Source organism: Panthera tigris, chromosome A3 (assembly GCF_018350195.1).
Source record: "Panthera tigris isolate Pti1 chromosome A3, P.tigris_Pti1_mat1.1, whole genome shotgun sequence".
Taxonomy (NCBI): Eukaryota; Metazoa; Chordata; class Mammalia; order Carnivora; family Felidae; genus Panthera; species Panthera tigris.
Window position 1 is genome coordinate 63,149,090 of NC_056662.1, and position 20,988 is coordinate 63,170,077.

The window sequence follows — 20,988 nt, forward strand, 5'->3', positions numbered from 1 at the left end:
TTACTGGGAAAGTTGCCTTCATGTGTGCGCCAGTATACACAGTGCAGTGAATATCCTTCTGTTTATGTTCTTGCACTCTTCTCTATTATTCTGTGAGACACGTTTTGAAAGGTACAAGCACTGGGTCAAAGGATATATACATTTTAAATACAGATATTTTGCTGACTTCAACAGTTTTGACAAATAGGAAACAAAAAATAAGATCACTTTTAAATACTTAAAGTATGACAAATGCATTTAATAGTTGAAAGACAATTTATATGTATATATAGTATGTAATTTCGTCTTTAAGAAGTGGATCTCTAAAGTGTTGCTTAGGCTACCCAGAAACACTGAAGACTACATTTCTAGAAAATCCTAATTGTAAGAATTTACAGAATTGTCCAGAAATTTTGAAAATGATAATACCACAAAGGATATACTGTCATATCTAAAAGATGCTAAGGCAGCATTAAGGCGCCTAGTTTAATTTTTAAAGTTTTTCTCTTCAAGTAATACATATTTTTGTTTTAGGAACTGGAACAATACAAAAGAAGTTCCTGCAAGTCTTGGAAACAAATTGAGCTTGATTCTTGAACATAATTCAACTATAGTGTATTTATTTATTCTTTCCCAAATACAAGTAAGTTTATTTTATTAATTAGCTATTATGGTAATAAGTGAAGAAAGTTAAGATGTCTAATTTGTTAAAGGAAAAGTGGAATTTCTTGTATTAGTGCAACTCCCTGGATACTTTTAAGTCTATAAAAAGGGGGAAAAGTTGTGTAATTACATGCAGTATTTTTTTTTAAATAAAAAGAATCTTCTGCCTGCCTCTAATGTGTTTATCTAGTATGTCCTCAGTTCAGCATTTATAGGTTTCTGCTTATATGGTTTGAGGACTGTGAAAGCGAGAGCCTTTAGTAACAGTTACAAGTGTGAGTTTAAGCATTTATATTAGACACATTCCTTCTTGAAGTATGTTCTCAGGTATGTCTGATAGGAAACCAGAATCCGGGTCACATGCACAGGTGCTATCATTTAATTCTGAAACACAGGCACAAGAAGCACCTGAAGTAAACTATTAGCGGGGAGAGAGAGAGAGACCACAAAGGAGGGGGGGGGGGGCGGCAGACAGAGAAAGAGAGAACCCCAAGCAGGCTCCACATGGAGCCTGACGTGGGTCTCAATCCCACAATCCTGGGATCACGACCCAATCCCAAATCAAAAGTCTCAACTGACTGAGCCACCCAGAACCCTCTCAAGTACCTATTTAAAATGCACATTCCTGGAGCTCCTGGGTGGCTCAGTCTGTTAAGTGTCTGGCTCTTGATCTCGGCTCAGGTCATGATCCTGTGAGATTGAGCCCCATATCGGGCTCTGCGCTGACAGTGTGAACCCTGCTTGGGATTCTCTCTCTGCCCCTCCCCCCGCTCACTCTCTCAAAATAAATAAATGAACTTAAATAAAATGCACATTCCTGACTCCCCACACACAGAGTTCCTGAATCAGTGGGTCTGGAATGGGGTACAGTAATCTGCATTTTTAATCAGCACCTGCAATGATTCTGGCATAGTTATTATGAATATAACTTTTTGAAGAACAGGTAAATTTAAGGAGATATGTTATTAGTAAGCAGGCCAAAGCTTCATGAACTGGTAATAACGGAGATCATTTCCAAGGTGAAAGAGCCTTTACGAAGCTTTCTCGAGCCTATGAATTTGTGTGTCTGCTAGCCAAGTTCAATTTGGAGTAAGCAGAATTATTGTCATTAACCAGGAAAGTCACTGACTCTGTGTTCTTCCCCTTCCATTATAAAATATGTTTGCTCTAATATACCATACCCAGCTTCAAATAAGCACACTAACCCCAAGAACACCAAAATGGATGAGCGGTATCTGAGTGGATAGCAAACTACCTGATCACTGCAGTGAAGTAAGACTTCATCAACTAGTTGCAATGCATGTGGGTCCAGCCCTCTTAACAACAGGATTTTTAGCATGTTTCTGAAGAACCTCAGTCTTAGCAGCAGACAGGCACCCTGACTGAGTACTGTGGAGAAAGAGCTCCCTTTAACAGTGAACATTATAATCTCAGAAACATCACTGACTTGGTGGGAAGAAACAGCCTATTCCACAATAGAAATTTCTATTATATAATTTGATTGTCTTACACATCACTGTCCATTTTTGACTTAAGACACAGACTGTCGCATGTTGAAAGTCATTGTGTTCTTCTAAGGTGGTATCACTAACATTTAATAGCTTGAAGTCACATGCTATGTCAATTTTCCAAATGTTTCTGAGCTAGAATGAAATTCATCTGCATATGAATAGTAGAAATGTTTCCACTTACAGTGCACACCCATATCTTTAGTAAGTTGAAATCAGAGATTTCAAAAGAGGTTCCTGTGGGACTCTCTTTGAACTACTTTAGTAGATTATCATCTCCAGAATTATCTATAACTGATGTGACATATATAATCTGTAAGGTATTATGTAACTATTACACCATAATCATCAGTGTCAAAGACCTTTTACAAAAATTGACAATACTATTCTGGTAATTTGCCAATGTCTCCAGATCCTTAAATACTATTCTAAGAAACAGAATTTTACTATGGTCTCCTTAATGAAATGATCTTTTCTACTATAATGTAAGACATTTCAAATGCTATAATTTATCATTCTTTATAAGTTAGGTCACAGCAATTGAACAAGTTCATGTACTCACTAAGATGGTCTCCCTTGGAATTACCATGGTAACACTGAGACAGTGTCTTTTCAGACTTGTGCATGAATTACTTGACAATCAGAAAGATAGTACAGAACTCATTTTTAATCATCTATATACATCATTTCATCCCGAAAAATATGTAAAATAAGTGTATTTGTATTTATCAGCATTCTTTCCCTTTACAATTCAAGAATCTGAATTCCACATGTGTAACCTGGTTCTTCTTAGTGTAAATGTTGTGTCAGTTGAACATCTTTTCTGTATGGACTTTAATACCTGCTCTCTAGCCTTAAGATGCCATTACTCAATGCATACACTTTAGTAACATACACAAGTGAAAAGTGGAAAAATAGCAAACTCATCTTTAAAAACATTACCAGAGGTTTGTCTGGTATGTGATGTTCTCAGTTCAGCCCATTCCTAGTTTTTCATTTTAACTACCCCCAAAAAATCACCAGGTGCTCTGTTTCAGGGGTCTTCATCATCCAGCATCTGCCTAACATCCTTTTAATGTGGTTGAGTAACTCAGCCCCCTCATGTAGGTTTTTAAATGATAATGAAAGAATTCCTACCTAATTCTGCATGATGCGTGCTTTAGTCAAACCCACAATTCTCTTTTCTGTTATTTACAGTGAGTGATCATTCACATGTCGTCTTCTTACCAAATCTTGTATCAAGTGTAAGCCTAATTTTTTTTGTTTGTAAGCATAATTTTTTAACATGTATTTTTCTGCACTTGGAACAAAGAAAAATAATCTCACCAGTCTCCCATAACTTTATGAATTCTTGATATTTACATATCAAGAATTGGACCAGCTCAGTCACAATTTCCAAATATCACATGTCCCTGCAAGTTGGAATATCATGACCTGTGTGGATCTGAGGGGCACAGATGGGAGTTTTAATGTTTAAAAGACTTTATATTATCAAGAAACATGTGACTTTCTTAGTTTAGACATTCCAAGTAGTCATGCACATTTGGGGTGTAAGGTCCATTTTTGCAGCAATGTTCTTTACTATCTGCTAATGAGATGATCCCTTACTTTAAAAACAACTATTCCTAGGATAACAAGAACTGGGATAAAGGCATACAAAATCAGAAAGTTTGTCGTGAATCTGGATGTTGCACCTGGGCAGGTTCTCTCAATGAATTGAATTCCTTGAGTGAAGGCACACATTGGATTAGTTGTCACAGAACCATTTGAGCTGCCTGCCAGGAAGATTGACAGTGTCAGATATGATGCTTCCCAGGTAATTTAATCAACAAGTATTTACCAACTGTCTGCTAAGTATCTTTTGTCATGAAAGATATAGGACATTAAATTTAGAGAATCCAGAATTCATTATTAGATGAAGCAATAGTGGGTGCTCTGGGTCCTGGCTTCATTTGAAGATGGAAATGGGTTTGTTTCCATTTGGGGTATAAACTCATTATCATAGTACTGATAAAAATCATGATCTCTTATGATCACCTAGTACTGAATATCCTAAGGTTAGATGTTACCACCTAAAAATATCTAAAATAGCTACTAAATTCTGCCCTGTTCTTTAGCTGTTTTCACAAAGTGGCCTGGGATTTCCATGGCCAGAAGGACCTTACTATGTTCCCACTGCCTCTCATGGGATTAGGAAAACAGACTTTTGCCAAAAATGGCTTTACTCAGCTATATATATATTACATACATTTTAGGAAGGAAGCCACTGCAATTTGCTTCAATCTGTTCTGTTCAGTAGGTATAGAAACTGACTCCATCCAGAGTATACAGGGGTTTACCTCAGCATACATTAGGTCTATCTTTTTTTTTTTTTTTTTTTTGAAGATTTTATTAAGTAATCTCTACACCCAATGTGGGACTCAAATTCACAACCCCGAGATCAAGAGTCACATGCTCTTTTGACTGACCCATCCAGGCACCCCAGGGCTATCATTTTCTACAAACAAAAGAGTGGCCTTAAGCTATTGGCCTTTGACAGGTGACTAACTTGACTTTTATTTTAAAAATCAAAGAAACTGGGGCGCCTGGGCGGCTCAGTCGGTTAAGCACCCAACTTCGGCTCAGGTCATGATCTCACAGTTTGTGAGTTAGAGCCTCGTGTCGGGCTCTGTGCTGACAGCTTGGAGCCTGGAGCCTGCTTCACATTCTGTGTCTCCCTCTCTCTCTGCCCCTTCCCTGCTCATGCTCTGTCTCTCTCTGTCTCAAAAATAAATAAACATCAAAAAAAATTAAAAAAAAAAATCAAAGAAACAGACTTTTATTTCAAAACAGGTTTTAAATCTATTATAAAATATAGCTTTTGTTTAAAAAATACATTTCCTCAGGGAATTGCTTCCTCGGAGGAGTATGTAAAAAAGATTATATTCCAAAATAGAGTACTTACCACAAATGAAATTCTGTCCATAAAACTCATTGACTATAAGAATCTCAGAGCAATATTTTTGGAATGTAAAGTAACTGAGGATTTTAAAAGGAAGGGACATTTCTTCTGTGTTTCTGAAGAGAAAGAAATAGAGATGAAATTCAATAGGCTCTGGTAATAGTCCTACCAAATGAAAAGAAAGACAACCCTCATTTTACATTTCCTGTTATGAATATAGTTTTTATCTCATTATAAAAATTGCACTCACTATACAAAACATCAAACAATACTGAGAAGTACAAAGAAATACCACTGCCCAGAAATAACCATGGTTAATATTTTGATGATATATGTAATGTGTGTACGTATGTTTATAAAATTTTACATAATTGGAATCATATTCTTCATGCTCTTTTCTAACCTGCTTTTTTCAACCAAACATATGTCAGACAGCCTTCCAAGTCAGTAAGCATAGCACTCCATCATTTTTAATTATAGCTCAGTGGTCCATTATAGTAGAAACCTTAATTTAACAATCCCCTGATGATGGATTGGTGTCTAATTTTTTTTTTTGATAAGCACCACTGATATAAACATGAAAGAGAAAACACACCTAACACATCACTTTAAAGGAGGATATTTGTGATTAAACAAAGATTTGAAGGAGCTAGTGTGTGAAGTGAAAATTAACTGTAAGAGGAGAGGATGGAGGGAGCAAGCAGACACTCATTGTGAAAATGAACTCTGTCCCCTCGGTTCAGTCTATTTCAGGAGAAACTCCATGCTGACCCTATGGCCTCCTTTGTCCACTATATAACTTCTGTCAATCAAAAAATATGTAATAAATTCTATATGCAAGGCACTAGTTCTAAGTGCTTGAGGAATTCAAAAGAAATTTCCCCTAGAGAACTCACAGTGTAATTGGGGACACAGAATATATACCCTTAAGACTATAAAAATACATAGTGGTAAACGATTTGTGCCAAGTATAAAAATCTAGCACCACATGTCCATGACATTCTCATACTTAGTATTTATGGGGTTTTGTTTTTTTTTTTTTTTAACCTATTCTCAAGGGACTCCCAAGCCCCATGACTTTGAGTTACTGGCAATATTCTAAGGCACAAAATTGAATTTGCCAACTTAGAGGCTGCTAATTGGAAAGGACAGGCAGGAATCTGGGGAGGAAGGAGGGAAGAGGAAGGACACTCCAGGAAGGAAGGGCGGCATGAGCACAGGCATGTCAAGGACTGCACATGGGACTCAAGGGCCAGAAGGGCTAGAACAGAGGCTATGAAGCCATGGGAGCTGGGTTTGGAATGACAGCCAGGCCTTTCAGTGAGCTGACACTGAAAGACCATGAAAATAGTGTTTTAAGGTAATTAATGTGGCACCAGCAAGTAGAAGGGGCCAGAATAAGGACAGATTAGGAAAAGCAGAAAAGCAAAAGGGAGGTTACAGCAGTAGTTCAAGTATGAGATGACAAAGGCCTGCAACAGGATGATGGCATGACAGGCTGATTGCTCAGCTAGCCAGAGGGTTACCTCCTTGAGGTAGGAACCGTGTGCCTTCATCTTGCAGTGCACTACACAGGGTGAAATAGAAGTAAAGGCTCCACATGCATTTGTGATTTGACAGCAAAGAATAAACCCAACAGAAGTTGGTGACTGATCCAGTATGTACACAGTCCAAGGAGAGAGTAGTCATTCATTCATTCACTCAATTCAGCAAATATTTTTTGCCAACCTGTTTGGTTCAAGGCCTTGGGCTGGCCACTGAGAACTATAATGATGAATGAGGCACTGCTGCTGCCCTCAAGAGGATGCCATCCTTTTAAAGGAAGGATGCAAAGAAACTGAATCAGTTATCAAAAGTCTCCCAACAAAGTCATAGGCCAGATGGCTTCCCAAGGGAATTCTACCAGACATTTAAAGAAGAGTTAATACCTGTTCTCCTCAAACTGTTCCAAAAATTGAAATGGAAGGAACACTTCCAAACCCCTTCTATGAAGCCAGCATTACCTTGATTCTAAAATCAAAGACCCCACTAAAACGGAGAATTACAGGCCAATATCCCTGATGAATCTGGATGCAAAAATTTTCAACAAGATACTAGAAAATTGAATTCAACAGTACATTAAAAGAATTATTCACCATGATCAAGTGGGATTTATTCCTGGGTTACAGGGCTGGTTCAGTATTTGCAAATCAGTCAACATAAGACACCACATTAATAAAAGAAAGGATAAGAATCATATGATCCTTTCAGTAGATGCAGAAAAAGCATTTAACAAAATACAGCATCTTTCTTGATAAAAATCCTCAAGAAAGTAGGAATAGAAGGAACATACCTTAACATCATAAAAGCCATATATGAAAGGCCCACAGCTAATATTATCCTCAATGGGGAAAAACTGAGAGCTTTCCCCCTGAGATCAGGAACACGACAGGATGTCCACTCTGACCACTGTTGTTCAACATAGTACTGGAAGTCCTAGCCTCAGCAATCAGACAACAAAAAGAAATAAAAGGCATACAAATCATCAAGGAAGAAGTCAAACTTTCACTCTTTTCAGATGACATGATACTCTACATGGGACACCCAAAAGACTCCACCAAAAAACTGCTAGAACTGATACAAGAATTCAGCAAAGTCGCAGGTACAAAATCAGTGTACAGTAATCAGCTGCATTTCTATATGCCAGTAATCAATCAGCAGAAGGAAATATCAAGGAATCAATCCCATTTACAGTTGCACCAAATACTATAAAATACCTAGGAATAAACCTAACCAAAAGTAAAGGATCTGTATGCTGAAAACCATAGAAAGTGTACGAAAGAAACTGAAGACGACACAAATAAATGGAAAAACATTCCATACTCATGGATTGGAAGAACAAATATTGTCAAAATGTCAATCTACACATTCAGTGCAATCCATATCAAAATAACAACAGCATTCTTTACAAAGCTAGAGCAAAAAATCCTAAAATTTGTATGGAACCAGAAAATATCCCAAATAGCCAAATTAATGTTGAAAAACAAAACTAAAGTGGGAGGCATCATATTTCTAGACTTTATGCTGTATTACAAAGCTGTAATCATCAAGACAGTATGGTACTGGCACAAAAACAGACACCTAGATCAATGGGAGAGAATACAGAACCCAGAAATGGACCCACAAATATATGGCCAACTCATCTTCAACAAAGCAAGAAAGAGTATCCAATGGAAAAAAAGACAGCCTCTTCAGCAAATAGTGCTGGGAAAACTAAACAGTGACATACAAAAGAATGAAACTGGACCATTTCCTTACACCATGTACAAAAATAAATCCAAAATGGATGAAAGACCTAACTGTGAGACAGGAAAGTCATCAAAATCCTACAGGAGAAAACAGGCAGCAACCTCTTTGACCTTGGACGCAGCAACTTCTTACTTGACATGTCTCCAGAGGCAAGGGAAATAAAAGCAAAAATGAACTACTGGGACCACTTCAAGATAAAAAACCTTCTGCACAGCTAAGGAAACAATGAACAAAACTAAAAAGCAACTGAAGGGATGGTAGAAGATATTTGTAAATAACATATCAGATAAAGGGTTAGTATCCAAAATCTATACAGAACTTCCCAAACTCAACACCCAAAAAACAAATAATCCAGTGAAGAAATGGGCAAAGGACACAAATACACATTTTTCAAAAGAAGACATCCAGATGGCTAACAGACACATGAAAAGACGCTCAACATCGCTCATTGTCAGGGAACTACAAATCAAAACCACAATGAGATACTACCTCACACCTGTCAGAATGGCTAAAATTAACAACTCAGGAAACAACAGATGTTGGTGGAACCCTTGTTCACTGCTGGTGGGAATGCAGATTGGTGCAGCCACTCTAGAAAACACTATGTAGGTTCCTCAAAAAATTAAAAATAGAACTACCTTATGACCCAGGAATTGCACTACTAGGAATTTATCCAAAGGATACAAAAATGCTGATACAAAGGGGCACATGCATCCCAATGTTTATTGCAGTGCTATCAACAATAGCCAAATTATGGAAAGAGACCAAATGTCCATTGACTGATGAATGGATAAAGAAATGTGTGTATGTATATGTATATATTATATATATGTATGTATATTATGTATGTACATTATGTATGTATATATAATATATACATCTTTACCACATCTACACACACACACACACACACACACACACACACACACACACACAGGAATACTACTCAGTGATGAAAAAGAATGAAATCTTACCATTTGCAACAATGTGGATGGAACCAGAATGTATTATGCTAAGCGAAATCAGTCAGAGAAAATCAAATACCATGATTTCACTCATATGTGGAATTTAAGAAACACAACAGATAAACATAGGGGAAGGGAAGTTTTGAAAAATAAGATAAAAACAGAGAGGGAGGCAAACCATAACAAAGTTTTAAACACAGAGAACAAGCTGAGGGTTGCTGGAGGGGAGGTGGGTAGGGGTATGGCCTAAATGGGTAATGGGCATGAAGGAGGGCACTTTTCGGGATGAACACTGGGTGTCAAATGTAAGAGATGAATCACTGGGTTCTATTCCTGAAACCAAGACTACACTGTATTATAACTAACTTGAATTTAAGTTAAAAAAAAAAAAAAAAAACAACAAAAACAGAGGTGTCTGGGTGGTTCAGTCGGTTAAGTGTCTGACTCCAGTTCAGGTCATGATCTCACAGCTTGTGAATTCAAGCCCCACGTCAGGCTCTGTGCTGACAGCTCACAGCCTGAAGCCTGCTTCAGATGCTGTGTCTCCCTCTCTCTCTGCCTCTCCCCCCCACTCATGCTGTCTCTCTCAAAAATAAATAAACATTAAACAAAAAATTAAATTAAATTTAAATTAAATTAAATTAAAAAAAAAATAAAATAAAGGAAGGAAGGCTGCAACCTAAGCGGCACTTGACAGGCTCCCAGAGAGCTGATCTAGCCAAGGGACCAGCAGAGAGGCTTCGTGCAGGTGGCAAACGGAGACAAATGGATCCATGAAAGACACAGGAGGACAATCAGGCTACATTATAGAAGCCCCTGGAGTACTTTAGAGAGGAAGGAAACATAGATCTAAATTTACTGACATGGGACTGTCCAACATTATACTGTTAAATGCATCCTTAACTCCTCTACAACAGCATAAGCTCATTCCTATTAAAGATTATATAAAAGTCTAACAAGATACACAACAAAATTTAACTGAAGGTTGCAATACTTCAGGTAACTTTTAGTCTTCCTTATGCACTTCTGTATTGTGTACATTTTTTCCCCCAAGAACGTGCATTATTTTGTAAGCAGAAAGAACAAAGCTATTTCTGTTTGTGTTTAAAGGAGGAGACAGCCAAAAATGGAAATGTTGCGGGCAGTCAGTCAGGAAAGGTGATGACTTGGAAAAACGTGAACTTTATGATTAGGAGGTTGATGTGGTCCTTGAAGAGCAGATTTTCATTTCAGTGATGGGAGTGGAACCCAGGTGAAACCTTGGGATATTGAGGTTTTGCAAAAAGCCCCAGAGTCTTTGGTAATGTTGGCCACTGCCTCTCTTTCAAACAATGAATTCCCTTTTCCAACAAACCAAATACATAAAATAGTGCCAGACGGACTGGAATATGTAATGATTCAAATATTCAAGTGGAGATCCTGCCCAAGGTGGGTCTATCTATACCTTGCTGGCTTGATTGCATACCCTTGGGGTGATTTGACTTGGGCATTTTTTATAGATGCTAACAATCCACTTAAGCAACACAAATACAGTGTAATAATGGTGGTGTAAAAATAATCCTCTTTGATCAAAACCAGCTCACTTCACTTTGTAACACTTCACTTTCTAGAACTCACTACAGCTTATGAAGTGTCTTCCTGTTGATTATCTCATTTGCTCCTCATACTCCCCTGAGGAAGGTGGGACCAAGATCATTAGTTTCATTTATTAAGTGAGGAAACTTAATGTAGATAGAAGTGACTTGCCCATGTGGCAGCTAAGTGCTTAGAGGAAATCTCTAACTCCGGGCAGCCTTGCTCTCCAGGGAGCCGCGTGTGGCCTGTGAGTCTTCACAGTGGTTTGACTGGAGCAAAGTTAAGTATGAGGTGAGTTTAAGTCAAAGAAGCAACCACCGTCACATGTTCTCAGGGACCCGTAGTGTACTTACAGGTCCTGCTCACATTACCTGCCTGGGACTACTGGCACCCTTCAAAAAATTTTCACCCTTTCTGCTACTGCTTTTTTAAAATGTATGTATGTGCGTATATATACTTCTTGCTTATAAAATGATGTTTATTATAGAAATTTACAAAATAAAGGAAAATATGAAGAAAAAATATTACCAGAGATAATTTCTGTTAACATTCAGCGTGTGTCATCTATTCCTAGTATTTTCTTGATCGGTCCTTTATCATACAAGCTCTTATCTGACTGTTCTTACTTCTTAAAAGAAACTGGGAACTGAGAACCAGAATAGAGACTCCACAGTGCCAGGGCAAAAATGGATTAAATGCATGCTATTTAGCTTGCAATACAGGCAGGGAGTTTTTCTGGAGGATGGATTGGTTTTCCTCCTCTTGTTATTACATGTGAATCAAATACGGATAACATGCCTCAACTGTCATTTCCTGATCCTCAGTGTGAAGACACTTTACTGAACAAATAGTAAACAGTTCAAGGTCTAAATAACAATGGTAAACAAGCACTATAAATACTCCAGACCACAAGGTGATACCTTTAGCCAGTATCACATAGCTCTCCTCTGGAATGCCTTATAACGTCATTATCAAGTGACCATTAACAACAAATCATCCATGAAAATCCTTTGAATTGTTGTATCTTACCTTATTAATCCAGATCCTACAAATATCCCAGCAACAGAGAGCAGAGCCACCATGCTATTGACCACATTTGGGTTTTGGACCATACCAAGTAGCACAAGACTTAGAAATTCACCGATCAAGTGGGGAGCCAAGAGAGCAGCAGAGAAATACCCAAATCTGGCAACCTCAGGATATAAACCCAGAGTCCTAGAAAAACATAAAATCTTTAGTTTCCTCTCCAAGAGTTATCTAATAAAAATATCACACTTGCCTTCTACGAATAAGTTCATGGTGGTTAGTGGGTGGGAAGCGTTTGCAGGGTAAGCCAAACTCCCCTTGGAAAGGCCTTTTCGAAACACAGCCAACATCTGAGACCATTCATTACCACACATTGTTTCTGTTGGCTCCAACTCAGTGTGCCACCTTTTCCAGCTCCTTCAGTCCTCACAGGAAAATATTAATACTTAGACAATGGTTGCAACTAGTGCAATAAATAGGGTTGTTGAACTCTCCAGGCTTCTCCATAATTAACCATGTTCTGCCTAGTTAGCACTGCTCCTACTCTAGGTAGCCTACTTTCCCAGGCTCACTCCATGGGCTTCTCTGCCCCTCCATCCCTGCACTTCATCCCCATCATGCGGGGTTGTTGCCCACGTGAAAACCCTTTGCTACCTCCATTGATTCTATTCCATTCTTGTCTTTTATTCTACCAGCCCCTTCCACTGATTTGATCTTCATTTTCATAAACACACTTCCCTATATCCATACCCCTTAACTCTTACATTCCTTCCACTACATACATTTCCCCTGGTGATAGCATGTCCTCAACAACCATTAGACATGGCTGCCCTTTCTTCCATTTGTAGAGTAAGGAAAAGGAGTTGGCATGTCTTATAAGCATGCCTGCTTACCACTCTTCAAGGCCTTCCATCCTTATACAAATCACAAGGTTTGCTTATACTGTTAATTCTCTTTCCCCGTGTAATCCTTTGTGGCTTTTACAACATTCTCTCACCTTTGAGGATTTTATAGCATCTGGACCAGGGTCAGTCTTTGCACTCCTGTCCACTATCATTATCCTCAAGGTCTTTAACCTTCTTGATGAACCACCAACATCAGTGCCTCCTAATTAGGTAACCTGATCAATTCCAGTGGTTCCATCCACCTAATCTTCATTATTCATCATGTCTTAAACTTCAATGTTACTCAAAACTGTTCTACTTCCAAAATTTCAGATTCTAAAAGTGCTCTCTCAGGGCACCTGGGTGGCTCAGTCGGTTAAGCGTCCGACTTTGGCTCAGGTCGTGATCTTGTGGTCCGTGAGTTCGAGCCCCGCGTCGGGCTCTGTGCTGACAGCTCAGAGCCTGGAGCCTGTTTCAGATTCTGTGTCTCCCTCTCTCTGACCCTCCCCCATTCATGCTCGGTCTCTCTCTGTCTCAAAAATAAATAAACGTTAAAAAATAAAAATAAAAATAAAAAAATAAAAGTGCTCTCTCTGATCATGGCATCCCTCCTGTCTCCTGTTTCCCCTAAGCCCTCATTGCCTCAGATCCTTACCTGCTTCTGCTATTCTTTGCCTTCCCAATCCCCACACCTGGGAGCCCTGTTATTTCACTTAGGTTCTCTCCCTGTAGGTGTGCTGAACAGGGCGTAATCCTGTACTAATCAGATCCACTATGCCTCAGCCGGCCCCAAGACCCCTTACTTTTTCTCATTGCTTATTGGGTTCCAATAACACTTCCCTCATGGCTAATATATACCTGTATTTTAAATTATCTCCCCAATTTCAAACTCTCTCCAGTGCTCAGCAGATGGAATCCTCTCCCATTTTATGAATTTCTTGCTAACTTTATCTTCCCTATTTTTTATCTTCCATGTATTGTGCTCATTCTTTCTCTTTTCCCCCTATCATTGCCAAGTTGATCCTATCTACTTGCTCCTTGATTTCATGTTTCCTGATTCCACTATCCCTAACCTGCTCTACTCTGGAAACGTGATCTGTGACTTATCCTATTTTGCTATAGTTTCATCTATTCTCGATCTAATGGTTTTTCCAGATGGTGTTATTTACCATATCCTGAAATATCAATTCCCTGAGCCTGATAACCATGTGAGCAAATTGCCTTCCCTTCATCCTACCCTACACCACCAAGCTTCCCAAGCAGCATCTGCTTCTTCCATCTCTTGGAAGCAAGAGCTTCCAAGCAGCATCTTCTTCTTACTTGTTCCCTTGTAAATCTGACTTGCACCTCCACCAACCTATTGAAGCTTGTTTTTGGAAGACTGCCAATGACATCCTAATCTGATGCTTCATCTCCTCGAACCCCTGCAATATGAATGAGTTTACTACACTTCCTTGAAATGCTCTCCTCCCTCGGTTTCTCTGATGCTGCCTGGTCCTGTTACTCCTTCTACCTCCCTGATCACCCTTCTGTTTCCCACACTCTAAAGGTGCCTCCTAAGGTTTGCACTTGGGGCACCTGGGTGGCTCAGTCACTTAAGCGTCCGACTTCAGCTCAGGTCATGATCACACGGTTCATGGGTTGGAGCCCCATGTCGGGCTCTGTGCTGACAGCTCAGAGCCTGGAGCCTGCTTCTCGGATTCTGTGTCTCCCTCGCTCTCTGCCTCTCCCCCACTAATGCTCTGTCTCAAAAATAAACATTAAAATGTTTTCAAAAAAATAAATAAATAAGGTTTACACTCAAGACTACCTTCTCCCCTTCCAATATTCTCTCCTATAAAATCTATTCCCAGGCCTTTACTCTTATTCCTCTTTTTCTTTCTGCTGTAGCCTACCACCAAAACCTCAGCATGACGTGTCTCATCTGATGTCCTGTAGCATACCAGATGCAACATGTTCAAAACCAAGTCCGTGCTCTTTCCTGTCAAGATGCTGTCACCATCCCATTCCCTCAGATGGAAAACTCAGGCATTCTCTATGACTTTCTTTACCACCAACAAATCCATGGTTTCTAAGCCCATTTGATTCTACTTTCCTAGTATTTCAAAGTGAATCCCCTTTTGTTGCCACTGCTCCTCTCTTCAGTAAGGCCTCTGCCTTTCCCATAGGCTGCTGCCAAGGCTCCAGGGTCTCTGCCCTAACTCCAGTCTGCTGCCAAAGCGGGCCAGCCTCACCCTCCAGAGTCCATCACAGATGGGTCACTCACTGGTTCAGACTTCTCTCCTATGTCCCATCCCATTATCAAATCCACTTCAGCTCCTTAGCCTGGCATTCACCACCTCACCAGAGGGGCCAGTCAGATCTTTCACTACTCTTTATAATCCTTCATTCCCACAGCACAACTGCATCTTTTCTCTGGAAAGGTTTTATGTCGTTTTGCTCCTGAACTTATGCCCCTGCTCTTTCTTTTCCTGGAATGCCCTTGCTCCCTTTTCCATCCATTGGAATTCTGCTCATCTGTCCTCCAAGAGTTTTGTCCTCCAAGAGTTGTCCTCCAAGAGTTGCTCTCCCCGCTCAAACAAATCGGCTCTTGGTCTCCTTTGTAATTGGCTGGGATGGGGAAGATACCCCATCTGTACCTCAGTTTGCTCACCTACAAACAAGGATAGGTATAGTACCACCCTTATAGAATGATTGAAAGGATTACATGAATTGGTATATTTAAAGCTCTTAGTGCCTGACATAAAGCAAGTGCTCAGTATGTGTTAGTTGTTATTATTGTTATATTCCTCAACATAGTGACTGTGCTTCTTTATAACACTAATCTTAACACTTTCTTGAATAAAAGTCATCTGGAGATTTATGTCCACAATCCATCATATGAAATGCTTTAGGGCCAGATGTATTTTGGAATGTGGCAATTTACAGATTTTGGAAAGTCTGTACACTGCACAGACCATACTTGTCACAGTGGGATTAGGGACTCCACCTGTAACCAAGCACATTGATATTTCTGCTGAACAGGAGTGTTTACATAGGAAAAGTACAGAGAACATCGTGTGGGTTCACATCTGATTTTGCCACTGAGTTCATGTCAGCATGTTGCTAGAAGAGTTACAAATACATTCTGACTTTCAGAGATGTTTAACTTTCAGAATTGCAAGCCTGAGGGCAGCACCTCCTGTTCATTCCTCTTTGAGTCTTCTGTTGCACCTAGTATTGTGCTGGCTAAGCTGGTGCTTAGTAGGCATTCAACAAACATTGCTGTCATTTAATCGAAGTGTTTGCTATGTTGCTAACAGCATGCTACCACTGGAAATGATTCTGACTTTCTATATCTGACTTTAATCAAAAATAGTCCTGACCTGTATGCTTACACTTCCCTGTTTTCTTAAATCTTACAGAACTTTCTCATGGGCAGTTTTTCAAAGACTGTATGGTCTTCAAGATCAGTGCTTCACACATTTTAAAGTGCACATGAACCACCAGGAGGATCCTGTTAAATGCAGAATCCAATTCAGTAGCTGGGCCTGAGATTCTACATGTTAAACAAGTTCAAAAGCAAAGCTGACACTGGTCTGTGGGCTACACTGAGTAGCAAGAGTCTAAATTACCGAGGTCTTCAATTTTCAGCCAACCCTGATTTACTCAAAAATGATCAGGTTGTAAACGATCTGTTCCTGGATCATTCAGCCTGAACTAGACAGGCTCATGGTTTATTTACATCAAGGATTAGAGTCAACATGTTCCTGAGTGTCAGAGAATGAGGCTTCATCAGGTCCAGCAGGGAGGCCCCATGGTCCCTGCCATCGCCCTCAGCAGGGAGCCCAATCTGCTAACTCAGAGCAAGTGGCTTTGCCTCTGTCACTCTCCAGAGTGATACCAACTTCTAAGCACCTGCACCAAGACCTTCCCAGTCCTCATCTGGGAGCTCAAACTAACTAGGTCCTGGTTTATCTTTTACCTATGTATCACTTAATTCATAGTTATTATTGGTATTACATATCATGGGTCTGAATACTGGCTATGTTAGGAGCACCTATAATTATTCAGGCAGTCATGAATCCCGCGGCCTGAAGACAACATCTCAAGACTGCCTGAAGTTCTCCTGGGATGACAAGCTGGGCACATTTACACTACTAGAGTCACAGAATACCAAGTAATGCCCCCATCTTTTCTTATGGGAAAGCCACAGGGATTAGGAAAGATACCTCTCCCTATGATGATAAATCATGCAAATAACTACACATTTTCAGATTTATATCTTTTAAAAGCTCTAAGAAACAAAAAAAAACAAACAAAAAGAAGCATTGTCTATAAGCCATCAATCAAAACCTAACAGCATCAGGGATGCTTCATGGCTCCTCAGTGCCTCTTCCCATAGTCATTCTTCCATTGCTCAAACCCCCTCACACCAGCCCAACTGTGATGTCACAGGTGGGTCAGTGGAAACGTCAGGCAGAGTTGCTGTTCCAGCTGACAGGTGCTCGGAAGCCTTGCTTAATGTTGAGCCATGCTTAACAGCTGCTTGTCACCTCCCCCCCCCCCCCCCCCCGGCATCCCAGCTACTTAAGAGCGATCTTCTCTGGCCAGGCCCTGCAGGAGATGTGGGACATGCCTGTCCCTGGCACATGTAGTCCTGCTGATCTGCTCTCAGGTCCCATGCAGCCCCCAGCTGGGTTCTTTTATTTGTCCTGAAGGACAGGACATTGTACTAGACACTGATGGGCAAAGACAGACCCCCCAGGGCCAAGAGCAAGGAGTTGTCCACCCTGGAGCTCCCCCTCCATTGGTCCCAGTGGCCATCTGGGACTCCCCAGGAGGCCTGGCCCAGGGGGACTAAACACCTTTGAACAACCCCTTACCAATAGCACACACTGCTGAACATCATGGTTGCAATGACACTGAAGGGGAGGACGTGCAGCACATAGGCCAGCAGCATCTGCCACTTCTGGTACAGGCCGTCTTGGCTCTCCTGGTCACTGACAGCTCGCAGCACAGGAACTGGGCATGGAAAGCAGGTTTCAGAACAGCTGGCCACCACACAGCTAAGGAAGGAGGGCTAGCCAAAACTAAACCTGAGGCTGTACAGTGGGAACCAGCCGGGGCTCCCTAGTCCTGGAAAGGGGAACCTGCCATCCACAGAACTATAAATACCTTCCACCACAGAAATCTACTCTACTTGAATTACAGTATGGTTGCAAAGGCTGTCCTAATTTATTTCCTTCTAAAATCAAAGGAAGGGTGTCACAAATTCAAGAACACACGTGCAAAACGGTCATGAATGATGTGAGGTACTTTGTCCTCTTTTTGTGCAGGGTTTTGGCACAGAACATCAGGCAACTAGGTATTGCTTCTGGATTATCTGAGTTTTAAAATTAGGTGCTGGCTATCCTAAAATAGTCTCCAAAAAGAATTTAATGGTGCAAAGTTGGCAGGTATCTGGGTTCCCAGGGGCTGTACATCCTAATGGCCGAGAAAGGGATAACAGGGATGATCTTTTTTAAAAAAAAAACCCTTCCCAAACCCTGCCCCATCAGCAGCTCATAATTTCATGTTTCCCTGGATCCTTAGACCCTCAGAGATCTACTTGGTGAACTAATTCACACTAAGATATCAGTAACTTAGTAGTTACCATTCCCCAGGGAGAGAATCTGGAGAGGGCCAAGTTTAGCTCAGCAAAATACCCTTATAATCATGGAGTCTTGCAAGGTGCCAGCTGGAGAAGGGAGATATTCAGGAAGAGAGGAAGTGCCCCCCCCCCAGCCCTAGGCACAGGCACGTACACAGATTCACAGCGTTGAGCATGCCTGTATATGGGGTGGCACCTACAAACTGGTATAGAAGACCCACGCGATCCTGGACAGCACCCTTCAGCACATCGTTCTGGACCCGCAGAAGATAGAAAACGACGAACAAACCCATGATCAGATTCTGAACAAGACGCATAATCACTGCCAGCTTATTTCTCAGTAAGTTTCTTGTCACTCTCCTGAAAACCAAACAACCCTGTTTTAATTCCTTTTCTTTCACTGGTGGATGCCTAACCACCTAAAATGGGCTGAGGCTCTTACCTTAAGAGAACACCCAGTTTAGAGAGAGCTCCAGGAGAATCTTTGGTTTTAAACGGAACCGTTGACAATGTTTTCAGGTGTTTTGCTCTTTCAATATTCTCCAAGGTTTTGTGATAAATTGCTGATTCTTTGTAGGCAGATTCAATCATCTGGACTCTCTTGTAGGTTTCCATTTCCCGTTCTTTGCTTTGAGTATCCACTGATGTCAGGTCCACTAATTTTTTCCCAAAAGAAATGGCCCATGAGTTTTTAAATGCAAATATATGCACAATGGCTTATAATACATGTTTCATCATTGATTCAGGAGTACTAGCCCACCTATAAAATCAAAATATTTTCTGTTCATGCCCACCTATAAAATCAGAATTCTTTTAAAGTTACCTGCAAGGCCTTGAGGATTCAACTGAGGCTGTCTGTGAGAATTTAGAAGCTCAGCTATTTTTCTCTGACAAAGTGGACATGCACCCATTTAAGAGAGATCTCCCACCTCAGTCTGACAGGTCATCTATCAGATGGTAAGTTAAGGGACCCAGCCAAACTAATTCCTTAAAGAGTGAAAACACCGAAACAAAAACAAGAATAAAATCCACCAGTGCTGTTGACATCCAGGCAGAAATCTGAGATGGTTAAGTTTAATAAACATTCATGATGGGAAAGGTGAAAAAAAAAAACTTACTATAAAAGTCAAAAGGGTTTGAATGTTCAGGACAAGGGTAATTGCAGCCATTGAAGAAATCAAGCATTTCCACCGGTGTCCCACAGAAAACCAGCTCTCCACAGCTCAGAATGGCGATTTTATCAAAGAGCTGATTGGAAAATAGATGGTATTAGTGTATAATCAGGTTACCATATTCTTCAGGAGAATAAATTTCCAAGCAGTGAGTCCTTGATTATCTTAGCCATGCATCAGTATTCTTATTGTGTCCCCTGGAGACACACAGAGCATGTCCCTATTTTTTTCAGCTGGGGTTGCTCCTGTGCACAATGCTGCATCCGGCCTGGGCTCAGCATCACATCTGGGGTGGAGGAGAACTCCTGGAGCTGGCCAGTGGACCTGGGTCTGAGTCCTAGTCATGCCACTGAGTGACCTTGGACAAGATGTCCATGTGTTTAATCTCAGATCCTTGTCTACAAGAGGCAAATAACAGCTCCTGGGAAAGTATCCTGGGAAGTATCCTGGGAAGATGAAGTGAGATTTTTGGAAGGAAATCTATATGATTCAGTGGAAAGACACAGCTTTTGAAGCCAACTGGACCATGAATGCCACTTCCAGCTTTTTTACTGTGTGGTATTGACTAAATTTGGCATCATTTCTAAGGCTCCCTCTTCTCTATTAAGTGACAGTACAGATGCCCACCTCATAGGACTGTTGTGTGGACTAAATGAGCTAGTGCACAGAAGGTATTTGGTACATGGTAGGTACCCTTCCTATATCAGGAAGCCCATACTGGCTCCAATTGCTCTGGTTGACAAGTACTAATCTCTCCCTCATGATCCCCATCTCAACACACTCATCTACCCACCCCTGATGAGTTAAGCAGGAACAAGAGACGTCCCTCTCACCTGAAAGAGCTCAGAGCGTGGCTGGTGGATGGTGATAATCACAATGCGGTTCCTGCGAGCCAGCTCTGCCAGGAGGACAACGATCTGATTTGCTGTCATGCAGTCCAGACCTGTGGTGGGCTCATCAAACAGCATGACCTCTGCGGGCAAGGAAGGGTCAGGTTTCTGAGTCACTGATGAGCCTGGGCTTTGGGCTCTAAACTCAGAATTTTGAATAGTTCTTTATGGAGATGTCTCATCCCATCTTACTCCATCCAAATAGTATGCTGTGAGGAGTACCTGCATGTAAACCGGCTTTCAGCCCAAGCCCAAGACAGAGAACCTGACCTAGTAAGACCCAACTCCCAGCTGCATAGCACATTTTGGCTTTAATCCTTGAGGGAACAGGGCAGAAACAAGATCAGCCTCTCACATGGTACTGTGGACTGTTGGGGCTCTGTCCAGAGGACCAATGACAAAGCACGAGGGCTGGTGAGCAGGCACCAAGTTGTTTTCAAAAGGTTGAGAGGAGGCTGGTTAAAA

The 20,988-nt window shown here is 40.8% G+C and overlaps 2 protein-coding genes across 9 annotated transcripts in view; one reads left to right on the forward strand and one right to left on the reverse strand.

Annotated features, from left to right (window-relative positions):
* The window catches only part of DYNC2LI1 (dynein cytoplasmic 2 light intermediate chain 1), a 42,456-nt gene extending 38,580 nt beyond the window's left edge, over positions 1-3,876 (forward strand). The window contains exons 13-14 of one of the 2 annotated variants that reach the window (XM_042981295.1): positions 514-622; positions 3,780-3,876. In XM_042981295.1, the coding sequence (XP_042837229.1) occupies positions 514-576 (63 nt within the window). In that variant the 3' untranslated portion in view covers positions 577-622; positions 3,780-3,876. Of the gene's footprint in view, positions 1-513; positions 813-3,779 lie in introns of those variants that run through there. The other variant, XM_007097840.3, reaches the window with a different exon arrangement.
* ABCG5 (ATP binding cassette subfamily G member 5) overlaps positions 1-20,988 on the reverse strand; it is a 47,573-nt gene that overhangs the window by 2,117 nt on the left and 24,468 nt on the right. For 5 of the 7 annotated variants that reach the window (XM_042981290.1, XM_042981289.1, XM_007097884.3 and 2 more), the window contains 8 exons: positions 20,467-20,606; positions 19,580-19,709; positions 18,904-19,117; positions 18,616-18,821; positions 17,695-17,833; positions 11,949-12,134; positions 5,095-5,207; positions 2,800-3,925 (listed from right to left, as the gene is read on the reverse strand). In XM_042981290.1, coding sequence (XP_042837224.1) covers positions 3,732-3,925; positions 5,095-5,207; positions 11,949-12,134; positions 17,695-17,833; positions 18,616-18,821; positions 18,904-19,117; positions 19,580-19,709; positions 20,467-20,606 — 1,322 coding nt within the window. In that variant the 3' untranslated portion in view covers positions 2,800-3,731. Of the gene's footprint in view, positions 1-2,799; positions 3,926-5,094; positions 5,208-11,948; positions 12,135-17,694; positions 17,834-18,615; positions 18,822-18,903; positions 19,118-19,579; positions 19,710-20,466; positions 20,607-20,988 lie in introns of those variants that run through there. The other 2 variants (XM_042981293.1, XM_042981294.1) reach the window with 2 other exon arrangements.